Raw genomic sequence first — 27,744 nt, forward strand, 5'->3', positions numbered from 1 at the left:
TCGTTCACGAATGCGCACAGCATTCACAAGTTATTTACCATTCGGGATTTGAATGACCATGTAACGGTGAAAGGTTATTATAACATTTTCTAACAGGTCATTCCAATTTATTTGAAATCGGATCAACAAGTTGGAAAATCGCGTATTTTGAAGAAAATATATCGATAAAAAAATGAAGTCCACATTTCTAATTTTATCAAACTAACTTCTCGGAAAAGGAACATTTTTTTTATTGACTTTATTGAGGAGACTTTCAGCCCGAGGCTGGACAGTGGACTGCGGGCTTTACTGTTGAGATCTGTAAAGCCTTGTTTGATAAATCTACCGTTTATCATCTGTTTGCAACTCGTTGCTGTTTAACAGCTTGTTGTTTGAATAATGGGTCCCATGAATGCATAATAAAAAAGAACTCGTCTTGGTATACTTTTTCTGCGGAATTCAATAAGATGATGTGAATAGAAAATAGTGTCAGAGCAATCAATATTCACTAGTTACTATGTCATGCATTTATTTTTTTCCCTGAATAAAGCTCGAGTTAACTAGTACCTGAACGCACTGTTTATTTTCTTAAGGTGGTCGGATTTTGAATAATTTTACAGTTAGAATGTTGGGAAAGCTCTTTGCAGCCGGTGGCACACTTTTTGTAAAAATTCCTAAAGTGTTGCTTCCTTGATTTCTTTCGCATCTCGAGTTATATTTTTTTCTGTTTTTTTTTCATATCATCTGTTTAACAATTGCCCAAAATTTCCCGTTTGAAAAAAATACAAACAATTGGGTAGAGGTTCTTTTTGATTTTTTTTTTTTTTTTTCAAATATCATAATCTCTCGACTCTAGTGGCCAGCAGCAAATCTGGCCAAAACATAAAGTAAAGAATGTATTTTTCAAAGCCCTTTTCTATACTGAGCTGCTAGTCCGTTCACTCATTTACAACAACAAAAAATTACGTAGCAGCAGCTCTTGAAAGTATATGGCGTTCTATGAACTTTGACAAAGTTCGTCTTGGGATTTACTTGGGTGTCAGGACTGACGATGCAGTGCATGTTTAAGAATCTTGTTCTAGCAAACGTCACTCCTGAGCCCATTTGTAATCGTACGCCAATAGAAATATCACTATCAGACAAATCCACACTCAAATCAGTGGTGTTGCATTGAATATACAAATTATAACCCTTGTAAATATTTGAAGAGTTGAATTGCCGCTCAAGCTTCGCATGCAATTTCGCAAAAGTAAAAGCAACCTGTAATTTTACAAATTGATAGAAGAACATAAGTGCAATGATGTCGTTTCATTACAGCATATATTGAAAATGATTGGGAGGGTGCGAACGAAAATTATTAATCAAGTATTGAAACGTATATTTTTTCAGCTTAACTGCAAATCAACAAAAAATATGAATATTACATTACATTGTTATTTTCTATTTCAAAGTCAATCCAGATTCAAGTTTATAAGAAAATTATTTTGAGCTTTTAGTGGAATGTCTTTACTTGTCATAAAACGAGTTCGTACAATGCAATTTAGTTCCACCACTTCATTGTACTCATTTTTAGAGATTTGTGCTAACGTAAGAACTGTATCACACACACAAATCTCGACGCGAGACAGGACACAACACTTATGGTTCTTACAAACGAAAAAGGATTTTAAAAATTTACCTTTTTGTCGACCGGTTTCGGGCTCGATGTTGCCCATCGATAACCAGTTGGACCACGTCCTGTAGATGGGCAACATCGAGCCCGAAACCGGTCGACAAAAAGGTAAATTATAAAAATTCTTTTTCGTTTGTAAGAACCATAAGTGCTGTGTCCAGTCTCGCGTCGCGTTTTGTGTACTTGATTGTACCTTTGACAGATACGTATTTCGACCTCAACAGTAAGGGCGTTTTCAGTGCCTCGTACTTGACTCGACTTGATTCGAATCAAGGACGAGACACTGAAGACGGCCTTACTGTTGAGGTCGAAAAACGTATCTGTCAAAAATACAATCAGATTCGAGATCGACAGCAATTTTGTAACTGATTTTTTCGCCGAATTTAAATTACTGCTTAAACAAAGTTGATATGCTCGCACAAAAAGTAGCGTGTTCGTCAGCCAATGCTAAATAACTATATAATATTATTAACCATTTCTTAGTTCCAATTTTGAGAGAAAAAGTTGGCATGTGATATGAAGTATCCGTGTTTTCCTAGTTCAAGCTCTACGTATATCAGAGTATCTTGTTCTTGATAATTGACTTTTCCCGTAAAAAAATGTGTCTCGTTTTATTATCTCAGTCGATTCAAGGTCAACTTTCCCGAAGAAACCATATTTTTGAAGCCTCTAGCTATTTAAAAAATCGAAAGCCAGAACCGAAAAGTGCTGCACGTGTAAACCGGCCTAAAACATTCTCCCGATGTTCGTTCGAAATCGGGCAAATGTTAGGCCAATCTTGAAAAACAGCAGTTTGAAAAGAAAAGTTGACCTTAAATAAAATAAAGAATCGATTGGGCGAATAAAATTTTTTGACGGGAATGGTATGAGAGCTGCAATTATATGAAAGCTGTTACCAAATCAATCTTAGATTAATAACAAAGTTAAGCCCAGTTAAGGTGATTATAAAACAAAGCCACGAATCGGCCATCTTGGAAGTCACGTGATTTTTTCAGCAATTTTTCAAGAGCACGAGTTGATTGAACAATAACGCGCATGTAGGTGTAACAATGGTAGATCAATTTGTTAATCTATCCTGAACAATCGACTTAACTTTCAGAACTGGATTACATTATTACGCCAGATTTGGGCTTTTGGAGATGGGAGAGGAAAAGCATGTGGTGAATTTAAAATTGACCACGGGATTTATTGTATAATCACCTTAAGTACTTTTTTGTACTCTACATCTAATGTCTATGATTTACGGTCAAAGAGGAAAGAGGATGAATTGATATCAATTCGTTTTAGAACCACCCCAAGAAACCATGAAGCTATGTAGGCTTGTGAATAATACAGCAATTAAAGTTGAAAAGGGCCCTTTTACGCCAAAATAATGCTTCATTACTGTTGAAATGAAGCACAAGAAATGCATCGCTGCATTCGTCATGCTGAACTAGTGTATCGTTGCCTGACAGTTGATGAATAAATACATCTTTACATCGCTAAAACTGATCTAATGCAATTGACCTTTCCCGTCAAACATTTTTATTCGCTCAATCGATTCTATATTTTATTCAATGTCAACTTTCCCAAAGAACCCATATTTTCTGACGTCTTTAAGTATTTTTAAAATTTAAAAAAATAAAAAGTGCTGTTTTTCAAGATTGGCCTAACCGATTTGCCCGATTTTTAACGAACATCAGGCTGGTTCACAATTCAAAATAGTTAGAGGTTTCAAGCCAATGAATGTACTAAGACAATAAAACGGGATACAATTTTTGACGGGAAAGGTCAATTAGCGTTTATATGCTGATTTGTGATTGATTACATGCAATAAATAATGCTTGGTGATTACTTGGGACCCTTCCATTGCTTCTCATGATCAACGTAATGATGAAAATTTCAAAAGTACCATTCAAGGGGATAGTACTCTCTGGCGGCGCCTACATTGGGCAACTCCTTCAGTCGCTAAACTAGGTGCAGCGTGGCATCTATGACGGCAACGTTGTAGCTAGAACAAAATCATTGTTTTCCCTTAATCTATGAGAAATTTCCTGTCATCATAGGGGAACGGTTCGGCACTTCATTCCATAGCTTCTATTTCCATCCCATAAAAAACAAAACAATGAAAAGGAATTTAATTTGTTTATTATTTTTTGTGATTTTTTCTCCAGTGAGCACACGTGTTAGCAAAAAGAAGCGACGCGATTGGTGCTGTATTTCTTAGTTTTGCGATGAGATGAATATATGCTCAGTGAGATGGAAAACGGAACAGTTCCCCTACGTAGGATTTTTTTATTAGGGTAAAAATGGAAAATGATAACATTTAGGAAAAATTAGGTTTTCGGACGCAAAAACAATAGCTTGCACAGAAAAAGTTGCATAAGTATTAAAACGATAGAGGCTATGTTTTCTCGTACATGCTTTAGCTTAACTTCGGTATTCAGTAGGGGAAGTGTACCGGTTTTGGCCACCTTAGTAACTAATTTGGCCAACCCTGAAAAGTGCATATTATTCAAAAAATATCGATCAGTTTCAACAGCGATATATCTTCTGTTAGAGCTAATAAAACCCTCGAAAATTGATTTTCTTTTGGCCAAGTTAGGAACATGGCCAAAACTGGTACAGTTACCCTAACATGTTTTTGTTTGTTAGCAACGCTTATTGAGATTTCCCGAACAGACTCATATACCGAACACTCGTCACATGGAGATTTAACTGAAACATTTTGTTATTTTTGCATAAATAAGCGAAATAAGATCAAGGGCATTATAGTTGCCCAATAATGAGATAACGTTGAAATTTTGCATTTAAGTGCTTTTAAGGTGGTGTTCGGAATTTGAATCAAAGTGTTCGGCATTTAAGACAATTTTTACTATGGCTAATCGACATTTGAGACAAATTTAGGCAGCATAAAGTGTGCTTAAGTGTTCGGAATATGAATAAAAACGGTATTAAATGGTACAAGGTGAAGGATGCATTTCCACTTATCACTCCAAAAGTAGTCAGAATCTCCCTAAATCAAAGCATTATATAAAGAAAAATAAGTGCCATTTCCTGGACCGAGCCGATCTGGGCAACTGTGGACATAGAGTTAACCCCAACAGGAACCTTCCCAAGCAACCAAAAGTTCAGATTTTACTTAAATTTGTTCTCAACCGAACCAATTGGTTCATTATTGGTTCACATTGAGTTCCAAGCTCCTTAACGGAACTTCAAAGCCAAAACATTCCATCTTATCCGTACTTTTGGTTTCTTGGGTTAGGATCGATCTCTGCATTTGGAACAAGTTATCGGAGAAAGAAGAAGCAGTAAAGAAAGCGAGAAGAAGATTTCCGGCCCTCTACCCCTAACAGTTATATTGCAAAACGGTTCCTGTTACTTATATACACACACTTAAATTATTTTGCCAACCTCAGCAAAATTTTCACCGAGATTCCAACAGCCAAGATGCCGGTATTTTTTTACCGAGACTCAGTTATTCTTTTACTGAAATTTCATCATAGCTCCACCGAAAATCGACAGAATTGACATTTTACCGAGATCTCGGTAACGATTACCGATGACTCGGTAAAGTTTACCGAAATATCAGTCAAATTTTTACCGAGATTCGACGAAATCATTGCCGAGATCCCGGCTGTTGAATTCTCGGCAATCGTAAAATTTAGAATTTTAAGTGTGTACAAACTCATTTGGACATATATAAGTAGCTGGAACCAAATCAGTCTGAATTGTTCTCCCATGGATCCTCCCCATGCAAGTAGGACATCTTTGGATTTCCAAATATTCGAAGAATCAAAATTAGGTCTTTTTTATGTAAAATTTACCTGTTTTTTTATTTAGTAAAATTTACCGATCTCTCGGTAAATAAACTGAAAACGATTGTAATATCCTCGTGTCTAGCTAGATCAGGATCAGGCTCCTGTTTCCCTTTTTTGAAAACTTTCTCTGGATGCGATTCAGGCTCGCCATACTTGATAAATGAGAAACTGTACTGTGAGTCAAAATTCACGTAAATGAAGCTTTAAAAATTAAGACGGTATCAGATATATGATCGGGTTTCGACCAAACCGCATCAAGCGCCTTTTTGAGTGACTTGTAATTTTTTGTTCGTGGAAATAAAACGAAAATGAATTCATCTCAACTCTTTCCTATATTTGTCGTTGGAATCCTCAGTTATAGGATATGGAAGGATATCCGATACAATTTGTGATCAATTGGATCTGCCATTCGAATACTTGTGCTAAGAAAATGGGAATTTTTCATTGGCGCTCGGTGTGTTTTGATAGAACCCCGACCATATGTAAGACGGATAAATACAGATAGCAAGATATGAAAAACTAGATTTTCACATATTCAGACAAAACGCTTGTGCTACTCAATTACTATATACCACGCGTCTCCACCAAAATTAGAAAATGGTGCACTGGCCTGGAAAAAAAAGTTATTTTTAGTATCTACGGGTTGTTTGAGAGTGAGAAAAACAACCTCCGAAATAATAAGCTTTATCGGTCTATGTATGAGACTCTCAGTCAAAATATATGAAAAAAAATCTCACTCTTTCTCGGAAAAGAAATTGGGTCCTAAAGCCCTACCTCGTTTATAGTTGCAAACGATAGTGCATCGGTCAAGAATACTTGTACCGTTGTTATAAAAATTCTGGTAAATTTCTAAATCAGTAAAAATAATATTTTTGTGTTCAAGACATTTTAAAGCAAATTTTGGGCTGTGCAACATTTCAGAACGAATGAACCATCAGCCCAAAACGTCAGCCCCATATATTACCTGTCAAAGGTTGAGTCAAGTGCCCTGCGGTGTTTTGCTAGTGCGTTTGAATCCGTACGTCAAACAAGACCGAAAATGTCGAGGAAGCATTTTTCATCTATTTTTCAATTTCAAATTAAACAATGTTCTTTTCGATTTTTGAGTCTAAAGAAAAACTGACACGTTTAGAATGATTACCTTCATCGTTCCCTGAAAGAAAATCGAATATCGATTCTTCATTTTAGGACCCAATTGGCAAAAAAAACGGCAATCTGATGGCTTGTATGGAACATTGAACGACTTTCTTTTAAATAAAATTTTTATACTGCGCTAAGACGGATTTATTACTTTCCATTTAATTCCACCACGTCAATTACGAAACACTGAAGACAGCCTCCCAATGGAGGTCGAAACACGTATCTACAAAGATAACAAAATGTGGTGGAATTAAATGGAAAGTACATACTAAACTCGTCTCATGATAGTTAAAGACATTCCACTAAAAAAGCTTAAGGCCATCATTATTAGCTGTTATATAATTGGTAGTACGTCCGTGTACTTAAGGTCACTCCTGACAGAATCCAAGTTTCAAAGTGCTCGCGTTTTCGGGGGCACATTATTCGATACGGAAGCAACGCACAACTGTCATTTTTATTTTTTCACGCATGCTGCGACGGAGCAAAGCTGAATCAACAAAAATGACAGTTGTCCGCCGCATCCGTATCGAGTGGTGTGCCCCCGAAAACGCGAGCACTTTGAAACTTGGATTCTGTCAGGAGTGACCTTAATGGCATAGTGTGCGTTCAAGTTCCACCAGCAGCCGAAGCTTTTTTCGCAATATCTCATAAAAACAACTTAAAATGGCAAACTTAACTATGTGTATCAGAATTAAATATCTTTTCCAAAAAAATTAAAATCTGACTTCCCTCATAAGTCGTCAATCAAGAGAAAAACTAATTAAAAGATTATTAATCATCGTACAATGGTCTGTGGCTCTTTAATATGTCTTCTGACCTTTTTTGCCAGTTTAGGCAGTTATCGATCGAGCTGAACCCTCCAAAGAATAATTTTATCACTCAAAAGTAAAATACGTGTAGGTTCAGCGTGTAGGTACTTTTTAGAATATGAAATTAGTTTCTTCACTACTAAACATTTCTATACATTTACTTTAAATAAAAGAGGTTATAAAATTAAGATTGTCGATGAGATGTCGATGAATTTTTAATGCCATTTCGCTCCAAGCTCATTCCAGTCAGCAAATAATGCCCCAAATAGTGACAACAGCGACAATCTTTCTCTGTAGTTCATGAAGTTTTTCTTGAAATAAATGAAATAAGCACACTGCGTCCGTAATACTCCCGTGTCCTTTGTTTAGTGCACGTCTTTCTGCTCTATTTCCAATGAGAAGAAATGAATCTAGCGTTTCTATTCTGTTATTTCCCTAACATGATGTGTGCGATGGCTACTTTAAATCACGATATCACTATTTATGCCTTTCGAGAAATAACTTGCATCGACTCTCAAAGGCACAGCTTCATTCAGTTTCGGCTTCTTGACGAGGCGAGACAATACTAACTATGACCATGCACAGAGATCAAATCACTCAACATTTTCAACGGATCCACTAAATTTATATCGCCTTCATCTTAACTAATGTGCGCTCTGGAGCTTGGCGATTCATTATGCATGGCTTTGGAACCAGGTTGATTGAGTTTTTTATTATTCACTGAGGGTAATCAAAAAGCAAATCATAGTCAAATTTGAAAAAAAAACTACCTATTTAAACTTAGAATATTACCTATATGTTACAATTCGGCTAATTGTTAAACGCAACAATTTCATCAAAACAATAAATTAAATTGACTGTAATTCAATCGAAATCCGTCCCTATGTAAATGGTATTATGGACTTAAAAGGTATTGTGCAAAAAGACAGGACAAGAAATGGCCACGGAATGATTTTTCTGCTGACAATTTTGAGCAATACGGAGCTCGTAGCAAGTAGAGCAAATTTCCGTCCAGGACTCGCACCGTTGTAAAATGTACAACACCTTAAATAAGCACGCTTGTTGTTCACTAGAGCGGTGGGACTCCGTAAGTGATGCAGGACCATGCGTGTTTCGGAATTACGCCTGCTATGTAAAATGAATAAAGCTGTCACTTTTTCTTTCACTATTCCTTTCCCTTTTCCACAAGGAAACTGACATTGTTGTCAAATTTACTTCAGTAATTGAAGCAACTTTTCCTTGGCCGCTGTCCTTGATAGCAGGATACTAGACGCAAATACTAAATCAAAAAGATCAAAACGCACCTTGGAAAAAGGTTCTTGTAATTAACGTTCTGCTGATAAAACCAGCGGTAAGGCGCACGGCTACAAAGCGGGACCATGCTAAGGGTGGCTGGGTTCGATTCCTGGTGCCGGTCTAGGCAATTTTCGGATTGTAAATTGTCTCGATTTTTCCTGGGCATAAAAGTTCCATGGCCTACTTTCCATTTCCATGGGGAAAAGCACTTCGTCAAAATAAGAAAACGATTCACGATCTAAGGTGAAGTAGGTCTGAATGAACACAAAGTAGATGAAAGTCAGGTTTAGAACTATACAAATTCTTCTGTATAATGAAAAAGAGGCAACACCTTAGCCATATAAATCGCTACAGCTAAGAACAATCTTTATTCTCTACCAATTTTTAAATCACAAGAATTAAAAATTCACCTTTTATCCTTTCAAAAGTATGAAATTCTTTTCGTTTTCGTATGAACATCACATCAGCCCGTGATACACTTATGATAGAGTATCCTACGCGAATTCAATTTGGCCACCACAGTAGTTTAAATTTGATATTCAACGCTGATAATAATACAACCACTTCGATTGTTATTCATGCGATACAGTTATTTATTGGACAGTGTGAAAAATCAAACGCATGACGCACGTGTGAATAATTCACACGATAAATTTCCCGCACTAATATGATGTTAAGCTCGAAATTGTGCAATCTTTTTTATTTCCGCTGCCACTACCTCACACTCTGTGGAGTCTGGTGATGGAACGACAGAAAAAAAATGATTAAACAGTCCCGTGCGACAATGGACATATTCCTAAATTTTATCGTTCCCAACACCACACTGAAATGCCGGTAAATGGCGCAAAAAAACGGTAGGTATGTAGACAAAAAGTGTGAAACCAAGGCAGGCAGTATCACGTGACACAATCGGAAGAGTCAGAGCGTGTGCCGGCTGCTTGTATTTTTGTTTGAAAAATTGAAACATATCAGCATTTTTTCACTAATTAACTATTATTTATGCATGATTTATTCATATTTTATTTTCTCGCACGGCCCGAATTCCCATGCATGTCCCCCGCACTGAATATGTGTTTACCCAAACCCCCAAATGGGAACCCATCTCCTGTGTAACCGTTTGTAGCCGATTGTCCTTTGTGTTTTCAAACAATTTATCTGTGCCTTTCATTTTTATCGAGGTTGAATGTTTGTTTGAACAAGATAAAATCCGCCGAACTTTGAAAATATCTTGAAAGCGTGCAATGGAAACTGTTACCAATGTAAGACCAATCATATGTTGGTGTGCGTTTGGACGGCGAGTGATAATTATTTCATCATAGGAAAATGCATTTTCAACAAATCAACTTAAATTGTTTCTTTTTTCTTTCTTCCCATAACACAGCCGATCGGCCGTTATACGAGGCCGCGTGGTGACTTCACTGCAAATGGGACTGGTTGGAGTACGGGTCAGTACTTCTACCCCATTGGAGGGTTTCACCTTGACACGTGACGATGGATGGTTCGATTTGATGGTCAATGGAGGCGGAGCCATCACTCTGCAGTTTGGAAGATCACCGTTCCGGCCACAGACTCGAATAGTTCAAGTACCGTGGAACGAAGTCGTCATCATCGAAACCGTCATCATGTCCACCATGGATGACAAGGAAAAGGCTGGACCACCTCATACCTGTTTCTCGCACGACTACGACTCAATGAAACCCGTTGTGCTGGCCACGTGGAAGCACGGTTTCCAAGGCGCTTGTCCGGATCGTAGTGCGATCTTGGCAGAATCTCAAGTTGTACAGGAATCTCTTTCCATACCTGGAACTGGGCTCAACCTGGTTTATCATAGCAGCAGAGCCGCTGGCTACTTATCAACGATCAAACTTCAATTAACTCCCGATGTCATCCCACCCACCCTGAAGTTGATTCATCTTCGTATCACAATTGAAGGTATTCTATTCGAGCGAATCTTCGAAGCGGATCCCGGAATCAAATTCACCTACCCGTGGAATAGGCTCAACATCTATCGTCAGCGAGTTTACGGAATAACCACAGCCGTCGTAAAAGTCGGTTATCAATACACTGATTGCAAAGATATAATCTGGGATGTCCAAACAACAAAACTAAGCGGTCACGATATGAGCATCTCTGAAGTGGGAGGATGGAACTTGGACATTCATCACAGATACAACTTCCACGAAGGCATCCTCCAGAAAGGGGACGGTTCCAACATCTATCTGAAGCACAAGCCCCGCGTAATTCTAACCAGCATGGGCGATGGACATCAAAGGCCACTGGAATGCAGCGATTGCAATGGGGTTGCCGCCAAACAAAGACTACTGGCGCCGGTAGCTCTTGCCGCAGCACCAGACGGAAGTCTATACGTAGGCGATTTCAACTACATTCGAAGGATTATGATCGATGGAACCGTAAAAACTGTAGTGAAACTCAACGCCACTCGAGTTTCTTACCGCTACCATATGGCACTCAGCCCCCTGGATGGTTCATTGTACATTTCCGATCCTGAGTCTCACCAAATCATCAAGGTCAAGAACAAGGATGATTCGCATGATCCCGAACACAATTGGGAACCAGTAGTCGGAAGCGGTGAGCGCTGTCTACCCGGTGACGAAGCCCACTGTGGGGATGGCGGTCTGGCGCGTGATGCCAAGTTGGCCTACCCGAAGGGCGTCGCCATTTCTTCGGATAATGTCCTTTACTTCGCTGATGGCACCAACATCCGTATGGTCGATCGCGATGGCGTTATCAGCACTTTGATCGGTAATCACATGCACAAGTCACATTGGAAACCCGTCCCATGTGAAGGAACACTCAAGATCGAAGAAATGCACCTTCGCTGGCCTACCGAACTGACAATCAACCCATTGGACGACACCCTGCACATCATCGATGATCACATGATCCTGCGCATGACACCCGACGGTCGCGTACGTGTCATTGCCGGACGTCCCCTGCACTGTGCTTCAGCATCTCCAACAACCTTCGATTCTGACCTCGCAGCTCACGCCACGCTTGTCATGCCGCAGAGCATCGCATTCGCTCCATCCGGCGATCTCTACGTTGCGGAAAGCGACTCGCAGAGAATAAACCGCATCCGAGTCATTGGAACCGACGGCAAAGTGGCGGCCTATGCCGGTGCCGAATCCAAGTGCAACTGTCTCGAACGTGGATGCGATTGCTACGAAGCTGATCACTACCTTGCTATCAGTGCCAAATTTAATACGATCTCGGCCATCACCGTAACGCCCGATGGTCACGTACACATCGCCGATCAAGCCAACTATCGCATTCGATCGGTTATCTCGAGTCTTCCGGAAGCAGGCTTCTCCAAGGAGTACGAAATCTATGCTCCCAATGCCCAAGAAATTTATGTGTTCAATCGCTTCGGTCAGCATATCGCCACTAAAAACATCATGACTGGCGAAACCACCTACAGCTTTTTGTACAACGTCAACACCTCCAATGGAAAGCTGAGCACTGTTACGGATGCCGCTGGAAATAAGGTGTTCCTTCTGCGAGACTACACCGGTCAGGTTAATTCGATCGAAAACACCAAAGGTCAAAAGTGCCGCCTTCGCATGACTCGTATGAAGATGCTACACGAACTCAACACTCCGGACAACTACAACGTCACGTTCGACTATCACGGACCAACCGGTTTGCTGAAAACCAAGCTCGACTCAACGGGTCGTTCGTACGTGTACAACTACGATGAGTTCGGTAGACTCACTTCGGCCGTCACCCCGACCGGAAAGGTAATCGATCTGTCGTTTGATCTGAGCGTCAAGGGCGCAACCGTCAAGGTAACAGAAAACTCCCAGCGAGAAGTGTCTATGCTCATTCAGGGTTCATCGGTTGTGTCGCGAGTCGGCGAGGCTGCCACCAAGACTACAGTACTGGTCGACGGAGGTACCACTAGTGTTGCTCCATGGGGTAATACGGTTTCGGTTGAATCGGTGCCGTACATTCTGCTGGCGGAAATCGATCCTTTGTTGGGAGAAAGTTATCCGGTGCCGTCGAAGCAGCGAACGGAAATTAACGGAGATTTGTCGAACCGTTTCGAGTGGAGATACTTCATTCGACACGTTCCTGGTCGAGGAAAGAATTCTCGTGCTGTTACTCAAGTCGGAAGGAAATTGCGTGTCAACGGAGAGAATCTGTTGACATTTGAATATGAGAAGGACAGTTCATCGATCACGGTTTCGGTAGACGATAAAACCGAGCTGCTAAACGTCACGTACGACAAATCATCCCGACCGGTCGCTTATCGTCCGCAGTCGGGAGAATATGCTGACGTTGATTTGGAGTATGATCGCTTTGGACGACTGATTTCGTGGAAGTGGGGCAATCTCAAGGAAGAATACACATTCGATCGAGCGGGTAGATTGAACGAGATTAAGTATGGTGACGATAGCTCGATTGTGTACGCTTTTAAGGATATGTTTAGCAGTCTGCCGTTGAAGGTTACAACACCTCGTCGATCCGACTACCTGCTACAGTATGATGATGCGGGAGCATTACAATCGCTAACAACTCCGAGGGGACACATTCACGCTTTCTCACTGCAGACCTCGCTCGGGTTCTTCAAGTATCAGTACTTCTCGCCAATCAATCGTCATCCGTTCGAAATTCTGTACAATGACGACGGACAGATCCTGGCAAAGATCCATCCGCATCAGTCAGGAAAGGTGGCATTCGTTTACGACAATGCTGGACGATTGGAAACTATTTTGGCTGGACTGTCGTCGACGCAATACACCTACCAGGAAAGCACGAGCTTAATAAAAATGGTTGAGGTTCTAGAGCCAGGGTTCGAACTGAGAAGAGAGTTCAAGTACCATGCCGGTGTTATGAAGGATGAAAAATTGAAGTTCGGCTCGAAGAGTGCGTTGGCATCGGCGCACTTCAAATATCAGTATGACGGCAATGCCCGGATGAGTGGAATAGAGATGGATATCGATGGAAAGGATTTACCGATTTTGCGGTTCAAGTACGGCCAGAGTTTGGGAACACTGGATGCGATCAGCGATCTGAGAATCACAAGAAATGCGTTCAACAGAACCGTAGTGCAGGATACTTCGAAGCAATTCTTTACGATCACCGACTTTGACGAGCATGGAAGGGTGAAGAGTGTGCTGATCAATATCAAGTCATTCGATGTGTATCGGTTGGAGTTGGATTACGATTTGAGGAATAGGATCAAGACCCATAAGGTGATGGTTGGTCGTGTGACCTCGCTGGATAAGGTCAACTACAATGCAGATGGTCATGTGAGCGAGGTGGTTGGAACCAACAGTTGGAAGTACCTTTACGACGAAAATGGCAATATCATTGGTATTTTGGAGCATGGCGACAAGACAAACTTGGGATATGATACCGGTGATCGTGTTGTGCAGGTTGGAGATGTGGAGTTCAACAGCTACGATGCCCGAGGTTATGTGGTGAGACGCGGTGAGCAAAAATACCGATACAACAACCGAGGCCAACTGATCCACGCACTGGAGCGCGATCGCTTCCAAACTTGGTACTTCTATGACGATTTGGGTCGACTTGTGGCAAGCCACGATGAGAAGGGCAATGTGACTCAGTACTTCTACGCAAATATCAACGCACCGGAGCTGATCACGCACATTCACTATCCTAAGGTGTCGAGGACGTTCCGCTTCCTGTACGACGATCGTGACATGTTGGTAGCTGTGGAAACGGGCGAGCAGCGTTACTACGTTGCGACGGATCAGAATGGTTCTCCAATTGCTTTCTTCGACGTGAACGGAAATATTGTGAAGGAAGTCCGACGCACTCCATTCGGAAAGATAGTTAAGGATTCCAATCCGGACTTTTTCATTCCAATCGATTTCCATGGTGGCCTGTTGGATCCCAACACACGACTGGTGTACATGGAGAAGCGTTTGTATGATACATCGGTCGGTCAATGGATGACACCCTCTTGGGAACAACTTGCGACGGAAATGCGACTGCCAACCGATGTGTTCATCTATAGATTCCACAACAACGATCCGATCAATCGGAAGGAACCCAAGAACTACATGAACGACTTGAAGTCTTGGTTGAAGCTTTTCGGGTACGACGTAACCAAGATGCAGGGATCCAAATATACCAAGGATATGATCTACAGACCGAAGGCCATGATCAAATCACCGCAGCTTGCGCCCGACTTTGGTGTCATGTCCGGACTGCAGTGTATTGTTGAAAAGGTAAGTTAAACGACAAGGCGGTGGTTGATTAGAATGTTTCGTAATAATTGTTTCTTATTGACAGGTTGACGAAAAATTCTCGGACTTTGGATTTGTACCGAAACCGTTGCTTAAGATGGAACTGAAGACAAGCAACTTGCTACCTCGGGTTGCCTACCGACGAGGTGTGTTTGGCGAAGGTGTTTTGATCTCACGTATCGATGGACGAGCTTTGGTCAGCGTAGTCGACGGATCGAATAGTGTGGTTCAGGACGTTGTATCTTCGGTGTTCAACAGTTCGTACTTTTTGGACCTACATTTCAGTATTCACGATCAGGACGTATTCTACTTCGTGAAAGATAATATCATGAAGTTGAGAGACGATACGGAGGAGTTGAGAAGGTTAGGAGGAATGTTCAATATCTCGACCCATGAGATAAACGATCATGCGGGATCGAACGGGAAGGAGCTGAGACTGCACGGACCGGATGCGGTCGTGATCGTCAAATATGGCGTCGATCCCGAACAAGAGAGGCATCGAATTCTCAAGCATGCTCACAAGCGAGCAGTTGAAAGGGCTTGGGAGTTGGAGAAGCAATTAGTGGCTGCGGGCTTCCAAGGCCGTGGCGATTGGACAGAAGAAGAGAAGGAAGAACTGATATCGCACGGTGATGTCGATGGATGGGTCGGTGTCGATATTCACAGCATACACAAATATCCCCAGCTGGCGGATGATCCGGGCAATGTGGCCTTCCAGCGGGATTCTAAGCGGAAACGACGGAAGAGTGGGGGTTCGCACAAAACGCTAACGCTTAGGCAGCACAGGCATGAGAGCTCGTGAAATAGCACGGGAGCCACGTTCGCCTTCCAACGTTAGTGTAATATCTCTATCCGATCTGTGAAGCTTTCCAAAAAACAAAACTGAAATGTTGCGTCTGCAATAAGATAAGCAAATTTCAAAGAACGCTCTCTCTTTTAAGGAAAATCTTTCTCCGAGAACTGATTTGAAGAAAGAGACGTAAATATTAGAAATATTGTGATACATAGATTTATTTTGGATTATTTTCGTAGGGTTAAACAAAACGAGAATAACGATCGAAGAAGATGGTAGGATTGTGCAAAGGAAAATATGACCGTGACAAGTTTTCTACACTTGAGCATTCGAGCGCCAGCAGCCCTTTCTCATTCTAAAAAGCCGAAGAAATGAAACGACATATAGCAGAATGATAATATCAGCAAACATGAAACACTTCACATACAAACTCACAGGAAGCGAAACAACACACCACTGACGAACATGCCCCTTAAAATGTTTAAAAATCTAAAGAGAGCATATTTTTATAGAGATCTCCCAGGCAAAAACAATAAGAAAATGATACAAAATGTAAAACGTAAAAATATGGTTTCCGCCATGTTGTGAATGTCATCATTTTTTCTATGAGACACCGACCCATCATCACCGGCATCACAAACAGAAGATCCGAGCAAACTTAACAATAATCAATAGCTGTTAGAATCAAAACCCGGAAAATATGTAAAACCTGCAGAATCAGTTCATCAAAATATTGAATGGTAACAAAAAAACGAACGAATCAAATCAAAACTCATTCATTGTCACTCAACACACAGAACGATAAAAACGAAAAATAATCACACAAATACAAATCATTATGCTATAGAGAAAAAAAAGGATGAGTAGGTCATATGACGTGAGGGAAGGAATATTATCATTTTATATATTTTGAACGCAATGAGAGAGAGAAAGAGAAAGAAGGTTGTAGCGACAAGCTCGGAGAAAACATATAAATAGTGGAGAATGTAGTTAATTAGATGAAAATTCAATGTGAAATTGTGAATGTCTTTTAGCATATAAGAAGTAAATAGTTTTAAGAATTGAAAATCATGAACACACAGTAGAATATGACAATTTGAATAAAATACAGAGCAAAACGTATAAGCGAAACAAAATTGGTGTTGTGCAAACAGTGCCATTGAAACTAGTCGATGTAGCCGTGTCGTCATTGGAGTCGTCATCATGACCGCGGCTCGAGCGAACCGAGAACAGATATTTGAGCATTAAAACCGGAGACAACTCAAAAATGGTCGTGGAGATATTTTTACAAACAGAAGAATCTTAATGAATCATAACGCAAAATGGACTGACTGAGAAATCTCCTGAATCCCAAAATGCGGATTATAAACTGTAAGATGGAAGCAGATGTTACAAGTGGTGCCATAAGAAAGGGAGAAGTAAAAAAACGGGAACGATAAAACACTTAATCAGAAGATGACCGCAAAACCCTGTACAGTAAAATAGAAAAAATATAGACGATAGAGTTGTAGAAATGAGATGAACAAAATACAGAGTCGAAGCTTCAGTAGAGAAATTTTCTCCTTCCGCAAACAATATTAGTTTTATCAGATCGCTAAGATGAAGCTCAATTGCCATGGCAGCACCGTCGTACAGAGCGTTGCCCGTTTCTCATACATATACAAACATAAGTAAGCAGTACCCGTGTAGTAGTGAATCATTACACAAACTAGCGGTTTTTATTTGAGCAGAGCAACGCTGTTTTAATTTCGATTCCGAATCGAGCTTAACGTGAACAGAAGTAAGATGAATGTAAAAATGTTGATTTACACTAACTCTGGATACACCACAAGAATAACAACAAACGAAACGAAATCATACACACACACAGACACAAATCCGTCTTGCTTCCTGATTTTAACATGATAAGTAGAGAAACAAAACGTAGAGACTACAATCTCTAGCGAATGTCGATATAGAAAAAAGGAAATCACAACTCAAATGGTTGACAATGAAAATCGAAACAAGAAAAATGGTAAATTCTCTCTTTTCTTGGCTTCTACAGGGTATTTGTAATAAATTCTTATAGAGAACTACACATGACACAAGGAAAAAAAAGTGATCCGTATTCTGAAATCATAAATTCCAAGCATCTGCAAAAGAGAAAAATAGTAAAGTCATAATAGACAAAAACTGCAAAACAATACAAAATAAAATAGAAAAAAATAAGTAGAAATCATGACAAACAATTACACATAAAAACCTGAGAATAAGAACAGAGAAAAATGGGAAATTATCTTTTTTTTACATGACCGTTGAACATGAACATGAAACATCTACACACATATACTCGTTTCCATACAATACTCTCACCAATACTCGCTCATACAAACACATTAGATTATTGTTTTTGTGCATTTTCCTCGAAGACAACCGTAAACCAAAGGACGCTTATGAATTATCCTCATTGAACTCTCAGTTCGACGTAACGCGTTTCGTCTGAACGCCAATAGTTTGCCGGAGATTGTTTATTTTCTATACTTAAAACACAGCATTACTATACTGTTAGTGAGAATAGTTGCAAGTGACTGCTTCTTCCCTGCCCAAACTCCGAACTCCTCGTGTATAAAACCTTACCGCCGATGTGGTGTTGGATTTGTTTCGTTGACGAAGCTTGTCATTTCTCAAAAACTTAGCGACGAGATATTACTTACCAAAAGAGAACCGTAGAATCGTAGCGAAGTTACTACAGATTACTATAGCAAACGTTGAACTGAAAAGCAATACAAACGAATAGAAGCTTTGTTTCTTCGTGACTCTGTTGCTTTCGCTCTCGATGCGAGAGCCCTTTTTCGACTCGATTCGTTATTTTATTGTGTAAAATCTCCGAAATGATCTGCGATCAAAATCGTTATTAAAATCGTCCTAATATTGTGCAATCCGAAAGTTGTTTCAAGCCAATCGTATCATCTACTAGACATGCTGTTTAAGCATCGAACTCACTATGTGTAAAATTCCTGTATATAATTTGTTTATTGAATATGAGAAGTGTATTTATTGTTTTCCGACTTTGTTCACTTTTGTGAAAGCTTAGTTTTCAACAAAACGAAAAGGCATTTTAATAAAAAATGAATCAACAGTTAATTTCCATTATGTAAACTTGAAAATTGTAAATAGATCCAAGCAACCCGTCTCTCTCGCTCAGCTGAGTTGTGCCAGAGGTTACTTAGTTTTAAACCTGTATAACCGTGAAACTTGTCGTTATATTAAAGAAAAAGCAGACACACATACCGAACGCTCATCACTATAATATAGTGATGCTCAATTTGCAGGAAACAACCAATAATTGGACCTTTTCGTAGAATCCTTCGTCGATCCGACCCGAGTCTCTTTTTGTACATTTTCCAACTCAATGACACACAAACAAGAACCCCCACAAACTGTAGGAACCGTGTAAAATCCAACGTTTTTAACAAACGCCATTTGAGATGAATCAAAGAAGCGACAGCAAAAATTGAATGATCATTATTATCCACAATTTTGGTCACATGAAATCGAAAGGGAAAAAAACAGGATAGCACTTAACCGACGAGTATATCCTAACAACATAACAAATGAAATAACGAACGAAGCTAGTGAACGAATCTGTTTGGTTCTGTAACATATTAATGCTAGAGAAAACAAAAACGTAAGTAAAAAAGCAGTAAAAATAACAACCCACAAACAGCAAGTGGTATAGCAGAAATTTGAACAAATGAGCCAGCAGTAATAAATAGAAGTAAATAAATTTGAGAGAAAAAAAAAACACGTAAAATGAAAAACAAAACACTGTAAAAATTAAAAAGTAGTGCGAACAATGGAATGAGGAGGAAAACCGAAAAGCAACAATATTATTATTACGATTATTATTAATTATTATTATTCATGAAAACTAATGATGAAAGATAAATAAAAAAATATTTAAAAAATAATCTTTTCAGCTTTTTACTGCACCTGTAATATCACATTATTTGTCGAGCTATCATCCAAAACAGTCGGTTCTTTTACAGCCAGAGTCTCTTAATTCTCGTGTATACATGGATGAGACAGTATGCCATGAGCTACACAAGCTACACAATAACTGAGTGAGCGTGTCTCAATGTACGTCTCATGAGACTCATCTCATGCGCTAGGAATGCATAGTAGGCGTTACTAAGGCGACGATATTATTGAATTAAAATTTCCCGCTCAAACTGTTTTACGCACCTTCGCTGTTGTTTGCAAAGGTTTGCCATGGCAAACAGCGCATGACCTAATCGCATTGAGATGTCTCTCTCAATACGACTCACCAACCAACATCAGAATAGTAGATGCATGTCTACATATATCTGAATTAGCTTGGGTAAGTGTTCAAATAGTGTATTCTCTGCGCCTGCGTCGCGTAATAAATAAAATATCGATTTTGTCACTCCCCGATTTTGTCTACCCTCGATTTTATCACGTTTCCGACCCGATTTTGTCACCCCAATTTTTTTTGAAAATTTAAGTTGTTCTTTTTATTTTTGTAAATAATACCGCAAACAACATTGATGGCCTGTGGTTTATAATGAATAATTTCTAAGTACCTGCCAACAATTCTGTAAGCCTTTTTGACAAGAAATTACGGGTTCCGATCACGTATTTTGCCTTTCCAAGGCATAAACTGATTTATATTTGTGAAACTAATTGAAAATATTTGTTTCCTATTTTGTCACATTTCCTATTTTATCACCCCAAAAATCACCAGGAGGTGATAAAATCGGAATATTACTGTAGTTTGATGGAAATGACATCAAAAATCTCCAAAGGCGAGATTGTGGGCTTTGTGGCCGTGCGGCTAGCGACATCAATCGTCTAGACGCATGTGCTGTGGAGTGTGGGTTCGATTCCCGCCCCGGTAAGGAGAAAACTTTTCGTAAACCGAAAAGTTCTCCACTGGTCCATTGGATTTGTGTGAATGTCCTGTCCGTTGTCTCATGCTAGATGTTAAATGTTCAGTCTGTGCGACCTTTGGTCGAAGACGGTGATTCTGTCTTTTATTAATCGCTTCATGATATGTCGAGCTATGCAATGTGGCATGATTACAGAGGATTTTATTGATCTCTGCAGCAACATGATTTATTGGCAAGAATAATCATGTGAAGTGAAGACTGTACCATTTTGGTACAAATTTATCACAATAAAACCCATTGTTCGTCATTATTTGCAAAAATAGAGTGTGTAGCTCGTTGCAAAACCCAGTTTTTTCGCACTTTAAATCGAGCACATCTGTGTATGGCATCCATATACAAGTGTGCTCGACTAGCGGTTAGCGGCATGTTTAACTCGTGCCGTTATCCATTGTTCGAGTTCGTAAATTCATTTCTTTCGGAGATTTATTTCTTTTTTGAAAGACGAATACCCTCTGTTGCGTGAAATCTCGTTAAACAGAAGAAAAACGTTTCATGCCAACAAGTTTTAAACATGTTCACCATATAAACATACAGGCATATGGAAACGCATGGTGCATTGTTTCATCAACTCCTTGTGACATAACATTTTTCATTTCATTTTCATTTTCATTTTGCAGCGTTTGGTGGGGCAATGAGAGCGCAAGTCAATCCAAAGCCGATAATAGAGAGGGTAATGGCAGAAAAGTCCGTGCAGACCACTTGAACGCCATGGGTTAGGATAAGGATGAGGTGAAGTGAGGTTCGGATTTGGAATCGACTCGACACTAATGCAAAATGTAATTGAATGCAAACTAGTCAATGATCAAAGGCTAAAATGATAATTTCAAGATTTCTAGTACAACGTTTTTTAGTTATTAAAAGCAATGTCTTTTTTGCCTTGGAAGCATCTAATGTGGTTCGAAAGCCCACTTAGTCATATAGTAGAATTATAAGTTATTTAATGTGTTAGCTTTTTGTGATCACATTGAAAATATAAAAAAATATTGCGTATTAGTGTTCTATTTTTTAACTTTTATTTATGCAGAATGAAAATTAATTGACTTTGTTTGCTCTGAGTGTAGGTTATGAGTTCGTCAAATCACTTTGTTTACCTAAGTAATTGTTTCGTCAATGTTTTTAAGCTGTGTCGACACTACAAACTCATGTAAGTTGTATCATGTAAAAGTGGAAACTGCTAAAGAACTTGGTTTGTTCCATTATATTTTTTGTCAAGGTTGCCTATAGCTTTAAACTGTTCTAACAAGTAGCTTTATCGTTGATTAATTACGGGGATTGTCTATTAAGTTCTAATCAAGGTCAGGTATAGGATTCACTTTTCGGTGGCAAGCTAAAGCTTCATCACGCCTATTGCCTATCTGTTTGTAAAAATTATCGAGAATGAAGCCGTTATAAGATTGTTCATATACCATCATTATAATGTGTGGTATTTTTTTATTATTGCTCTTCGAAGTGAGGCATAACAAAATAAAACTGGCACCACGTTCCTAGTTTTGAAAAAACTTCTACTCAGTGAATCCAGCAGTCGATTCCCTACGAATATCTTGAATACTTTATTTTTCAATAAATGCCTAGCTAGCTAAATGTAAGCGTGGCTACGACTCAGCGTCACAGGGAACGCATCAGAAAAGTATTGCCGAAAAGAAGAGAACTCACATCATTATCACTGATGAAAAGGCCTCTGCCTGACTGCACTACCATTCAAGGCTCCAAGACACGATGTCCGTTGGATCACATGCAAATGCCGTAAATTAGTGCGTCAATGCCAGATATGTAACGCGGCACCAAACAAAAATAGTCAACATGTGATACCACCATGGTTGCCATCTCAGTGCTAATGGCGTAAGCCGACCCACCGCGGCAAGGTAACATATCCGAGGGAAGGAACTCCTTGTGACATAACATTTTGTGCAAAAAATGATCTGTATAAATACCAGTGAGAGCATATTTGAATCAAGTTATGATCAAAAATAACCTGGCCAGAGGTCTACTACTATTTTCACAGGGGTAATGGCAAAATACGGAAGATTGATTTCTGCTTTGAACAGAAGGAAAAGGTTTTATGACATTTTTTTTTAATTGAACAAACCTTATATTCGCTAGCAATTCGATTGTTTTGTTCGAGATGAACCACTACGTCCATTTCATTGAACTTTTGCAGTATACCCGTGTCATATGTTTAGTGCATGTCTTTCTGCTCCAATCCTATTGAGAAGAAATGAAGTAGTCGTTTTTGATTCCGATATTTCTCAAACTTAATGTGAGTCTTCTTTAAATTGAGGTACCGCTATTTATACCCTTCGAGAAATGGTTTGTACAAACTGTCAAAGGCGCGCCCCTCAATCAGTTTCGGCATCATCAATAAGAGGAATAATACTGATTTTGACCATGCATCGGTACTGAAGTTCAAACTTCTTCTTATGAGTTCCAAATTCGTTTTTGTACAGAGATCTGATTTCATTGCGTTTGGCATTTCGGAATCTCAGTTTTACACAGAGCTCTAATCAGTCAGAGGGTTCAGCAGATCCACCAAATTCGTATCTGCTTCTTTCCTGGAGCTTGTAGATTCATGTCGTCGGCTTCGAAACCAGCCTAAAGTTGAGTTACTTTTTTATAATTTATAGAACTCCATTGATTCCAACCAAAAGGTGCAAAAAGTAACTAAAAGCAAAATATAGTCGTTCCATACTCTTCCAACCATCACTCATAAGTATTAACAAGAATAGTAAGAACTAGAGCACAGAACAGAACTAATGCACCACCGAAAAGGTGTCTACCTAGCATTACAGGCTCCGTTAACTGCCTATGCCTGTTTTTTTTAACTAATTTTATTTGCTAATTATTTAATACATTTAATTCATGCATTATTAATACATTTTTATTGCCTCTGGCAGTTAGGATTTTTCCTCTGGTTGAATTGAACCATGTAGTAATTACAATGTTTTCAACTTAAACTAAGCTTAACCTAATTTATACTAAGGGTACAAGAAGCTTATCGTAGCAATAGAAAATATCAACGGTTTTTGTCTAAATTGGAAATTATTTTTTTTGAACATTTGTTGCAATGTCTCAATATTAGAAATTCTATGAAGTTCATTGGCACTATACCACGGAGGCAACTTCACAATCATTTTCAAAATTTTCTTTGAATCCTCTGGAGTGCCTTCTTTCTGGTATTGCAGCAACTAGTCCATATTGGCACAGCATACAACATGGCAGGTCTAAACATTTGTTTGTAAATCAAAAGTTTGTTCTTAAGACAAAGTTTTGATTTTCTGTTTATAAGTGGATATAGACACTCAAAATATTTGTTACATTTGCCTTGAATGCCTTCAATGTGACTTTTGAAAGTTATATTTTGATCCAGCAGAAGTCCTAAATATTTGGCTTCGCTAGACCAATTAATTGGAACCCCATTCATAGTGACAAAATGTCTGCTAGAAGGTTTCAAATAAGAAGCTCTCGGCTTATGTGGGAAAATTATAAGCTGAGTTTTGGAAGCATTCGGGGATTTTTTTCCATTTTTGCAAGTATAAGTCGAGAAAACATCCAAACTTTTTTGCAATCTACTATGTACAAATGACACGAAGGCTTCGCCCATTGGCTAAAAGGCCTGTGTCATCTGCAAACAAAGATTTTTGACACCCTGGTGGTAAATCAGGTAAGTCAGAAGTAAAAATATTATACAATATGGGCCCCAGTATGCTGCCTTGGGGGACACCAGCCCTTACAGGGAATCTATCAGATTTGGAATTCTGATAGTTTACCTGCAGTGAGCGATCTGATTAGATTAATAATGTACAGAGGAAAATTAAAATTCATCAATTTTACAATCAAACCTTCATGCCAAACACTGTCAAATGCTTTCTCTATATCAAGAAGAGCAACTCCAGTCGAATATCCTTCAGATTTGTTGAGCTGAATTAAATTCGTAACTCTTAATAACTCATGGGTGGTTGAATGTCCATGGCGAAAACCAAATTGCTCATCAGCAAAAATAGAATCGTCATTGATATGAAGAATCATTCTATTTAGAATAATCTTTTCAAACAGTTTGCTTATTGAAGAAAGCAAACTGATTGGGCGATAACTAGAAGCCTCAGCTGGATTTTTGTCCGGCTTCAAAATTGGAACAACACCACAACAAGTGGTGGAATTAAATGGGATTGTACAAACTCGTCTTATGACGAGTGAACAACTGGCGTTTTTTCATTTATCTGGAAAGTATGCCAATTGAAAACATTTGTTAAATAAATTAACCAAAAAGGATAATGAGCTCTCAGGATGTTTTTTGATAAGTATGTAGAAAATACAATCATCACCCGAAGAGTCAAAAACGTTCTCTTGATTGAGAATGTCTTGTAACCTGTAACCTGATCCTCAATTGTACTAGTGAGACCTAAACTAAAATTATGGGCACTCTCGAACTGCTGAGCAAGTTTTTGAGCCTTTCCGCCATTTGCTAATAAAATTTTATTTCCCCCTTAAAGCGCTGGAATTGGCTCGGGAATTGGCTTTTGAGGTTTTTTTAAAGAATTTTCGTTAATTTCCAAAAGAGTTTTGAACTGCGATCCAACTTCGTGACATTATTCTCAAAGTTGGTATTTCTCAGAATAGCGAAACGTTTTTTTAATTTCATTTTGTAAATCTCGCCAAATAACTTTCACCGTGAATTATTTGGTATTGCCTTCCCTCCACATTTTTAAGACGCATCAGTAGCTGAAGATCGTCGTCAATAATAATGGAGTTGAATTTAATTTCACATTTAGTAATTGCAATGCCTCTAGCTTCGACAATTAAAATTGTCAAAGATACGAGAGCATTATCAATATCACTTTTGGTATCGAAAGGAATATCAACATCAAAATTCCTATCGATATACGTTTTATATAAATCCCAATCAGCTCTATGATAATTAAAAGTAGAGCTGATTGGATTATAAATGGCTTCTTGTGAGATTTCAAACGTCACAGGAAGGTGATCAGAGTCAAAGTCACCATGGGTTACCAATTGGTCACTCAGCTGACTTAAATCCGTTAAAAATAAATCAATTGAAGAAGGATTTCGACTGGAAGAAAAACAAGTTGGTCCATTCGGATATTGAATAGTATAATATTTATCCCGCAGAGCAATCTTCGAATAAAATTTTACCATTGGAATTGCTTTGAGCATTATTCCATGAACGGTGTTTGGCATTGAAGTCACCAATTATGAAAAATTTGGATTTTTTGCGAGTTAGAATTTGAAGATTAGCTCTCAACAAATTTCCTTGCAGCCCAGTTTGGTACTCGCAAGGCAAGTAGGCAGCAATAAAAAAGAATTGTCCAAAATTTGTTTCGACAGAAACTCCCAAGGTTTCGAAAACTTTGGTTTCAAACTAAGAATATAATATATGTTTGATACGTCTATTAATGACAATGACGACCCCGCCACAGGCGCTGTCAAGACGATCATTTCGGTAAATAAAATAATTTGGATCTCTTTTGATGAAAATATCAGGTTTTAAATATGTTTCGGTTATAATGGAAATGTGCACATTATGAACTGATAGGAAGTTGAATAATTCATCTTCCTTACCCTTTAAAGAGCGGGTACACACACATACACATACATACACACATACAGCCATCACCTCAATTCGTCGAGCTGAGTCGATTGGTATATAACACTATGGGTCTCCGAGCCTCCTATCAAAAGTTCGGTTTTGGAGTGATCCTATAGCCTTTACGTATACTTAGTATACGCGAAAGGCAAAAATTTATATTAAACAGAATCACTGTGCGCTGATCATAAACTGTGTCAAAACCAGTACGGCGCAAAATTTGCAATACGGTACGGAAAAAGCTCGGGAAAAAGTTCTGTGTTAGCAAGTTTATTTATTTTTTTGTATTTTTGGTTTTCTCGTATACAAAGTATATACATAAAGGCTATGTGTTCGCTCCAAAAACGAACTTTATATAGGAGGCCCGGAGACCCATAGTGTTATTTATATACCGATCGACTCAGCTCGACGAATTGAGGTGATGTCTGTGTGTGCGCAAAATAATCTCACTCATTTTTAGGCACTTATCCTTAACCGATTTGCTCCAAGGGCCTCATACGCCTGTCACTGGCGAACAAAGCTCGTGTACTCTGCATCGAAGCTTAGAACCGGTGTTAGGGCGCAATCGTTAAGGTGGTTATACAACAAAGCCACAAATCGGCCATCTTGGAAACCACGTGCTTTTCCAATATTTTTTCAAGAGCACGAGATAAAAAACCATAACGCGTATGGGGCTGAAATAATGGAAGATCGTTTGCTTAGTTATGCTGAACAATCATGATTTGAGTTTCGGCACTGTACGAAAACTATTACGCCAGATTTGGGCTTTTGGAAATGTATGCAGATAAACGTGTGGTGAATTTGAAATTCACCACGGGCTTCATTCTATAATCACCTTAATGCGAACATTTTTATATTCGGTTAGTTACTGCAAATAAATTCTTTTTCGAGTCCCTATAATCAAGCAGGTATCTCAAGCATACCACATCGTTATATTGCTGCATGATTGTGTGTTTAATTTTGATAAAATATCGAAAACAAAATGTGCATAAGATTGCCTCGCCATAACAAAAGGTGGTAGAGAATTAACACTGTTGTTTACAGTTTAGAACCAAATCCAGATGTCGCACATGTTGGGGTAGGGATTCAGTGCTCCGCCTTCTCCCCCTGATTTGCTCGCAACAAGTTGCATTCGTTCGTATTTTTTTAATGAGTGTTTGTGGTATTTCTCGGTGTTTCACTACCACAATCATAATTTTTCGAAGGACGGAAAGAGACAGACAACACACCTCCGGTGGTAAATCATTCAGAAAACTCTTTTCTTCGCCCAATTTTTCTTGAGCCTTAATATTGAGTTGTTTGAATTTCGGTTTTGGGCAGATGGATTTAACCGTGTAGAGCATCGAGATGACAATTATAAGGCATTTTATGAGACAGATCGAAACAGCTGTTTTTCTCGTGTTTATCTACTTTGACAATTAGTGGGAGCCCGTTTGTTTGGTAATTTCGCGCCGTACATTCCGATGGGTCC

The 27,744-nt window shown here is 39.0% G+C and overlaps 1 protein-coding gene across 9 annotated transcripts in view; it reads left to right on the top strand.

Moving 5' to 3' along the window:
* LOC134227332 (teneurin-m) overlaps positions 1 to 19,675 on the top strand; it is a 422,322-nt gene extending 402,647 nt beyond the window's left edge. For all 9 annotated transcript variants that reach the window (XM_062708724.1, XM_062708726.1, XM_062708731.1 and 6 more), the window contains 2 exons: positions 10,078 to 14,914; positions 14,979 to 19,675. In XM_062708724.1, the coding sequence (XP_062564708.1) occupies positions 10,078 to 14,914; positions 14,979 to 15,734 (5,593 nt within the window). In that variant the 3' untranslated portion in view covers positions 15,735 to 19,675. The remainder of the gene's footprint in view (positions 1 to 10,077; positions 14,915 to 14,978) is intronic.
* Positions 19,676 to 27,744: the final 8,069 nt, after the last annotated feature.

The sequence above is a fragment of the Armigeres subalbatus genome, chromosome 3 (genome assembly GCF_024139115.2).
Source record: "Armigeres subalbatus isolate Guangzhou_Male chromosome 3, GZ_Asu_2, whole genome shotgun sequence".
NCBI lineage: Eukaryota > Metazoa > Arthropoda > Insecta > Diptera > Culicidae > Armigeres > Armigeres subalbatus.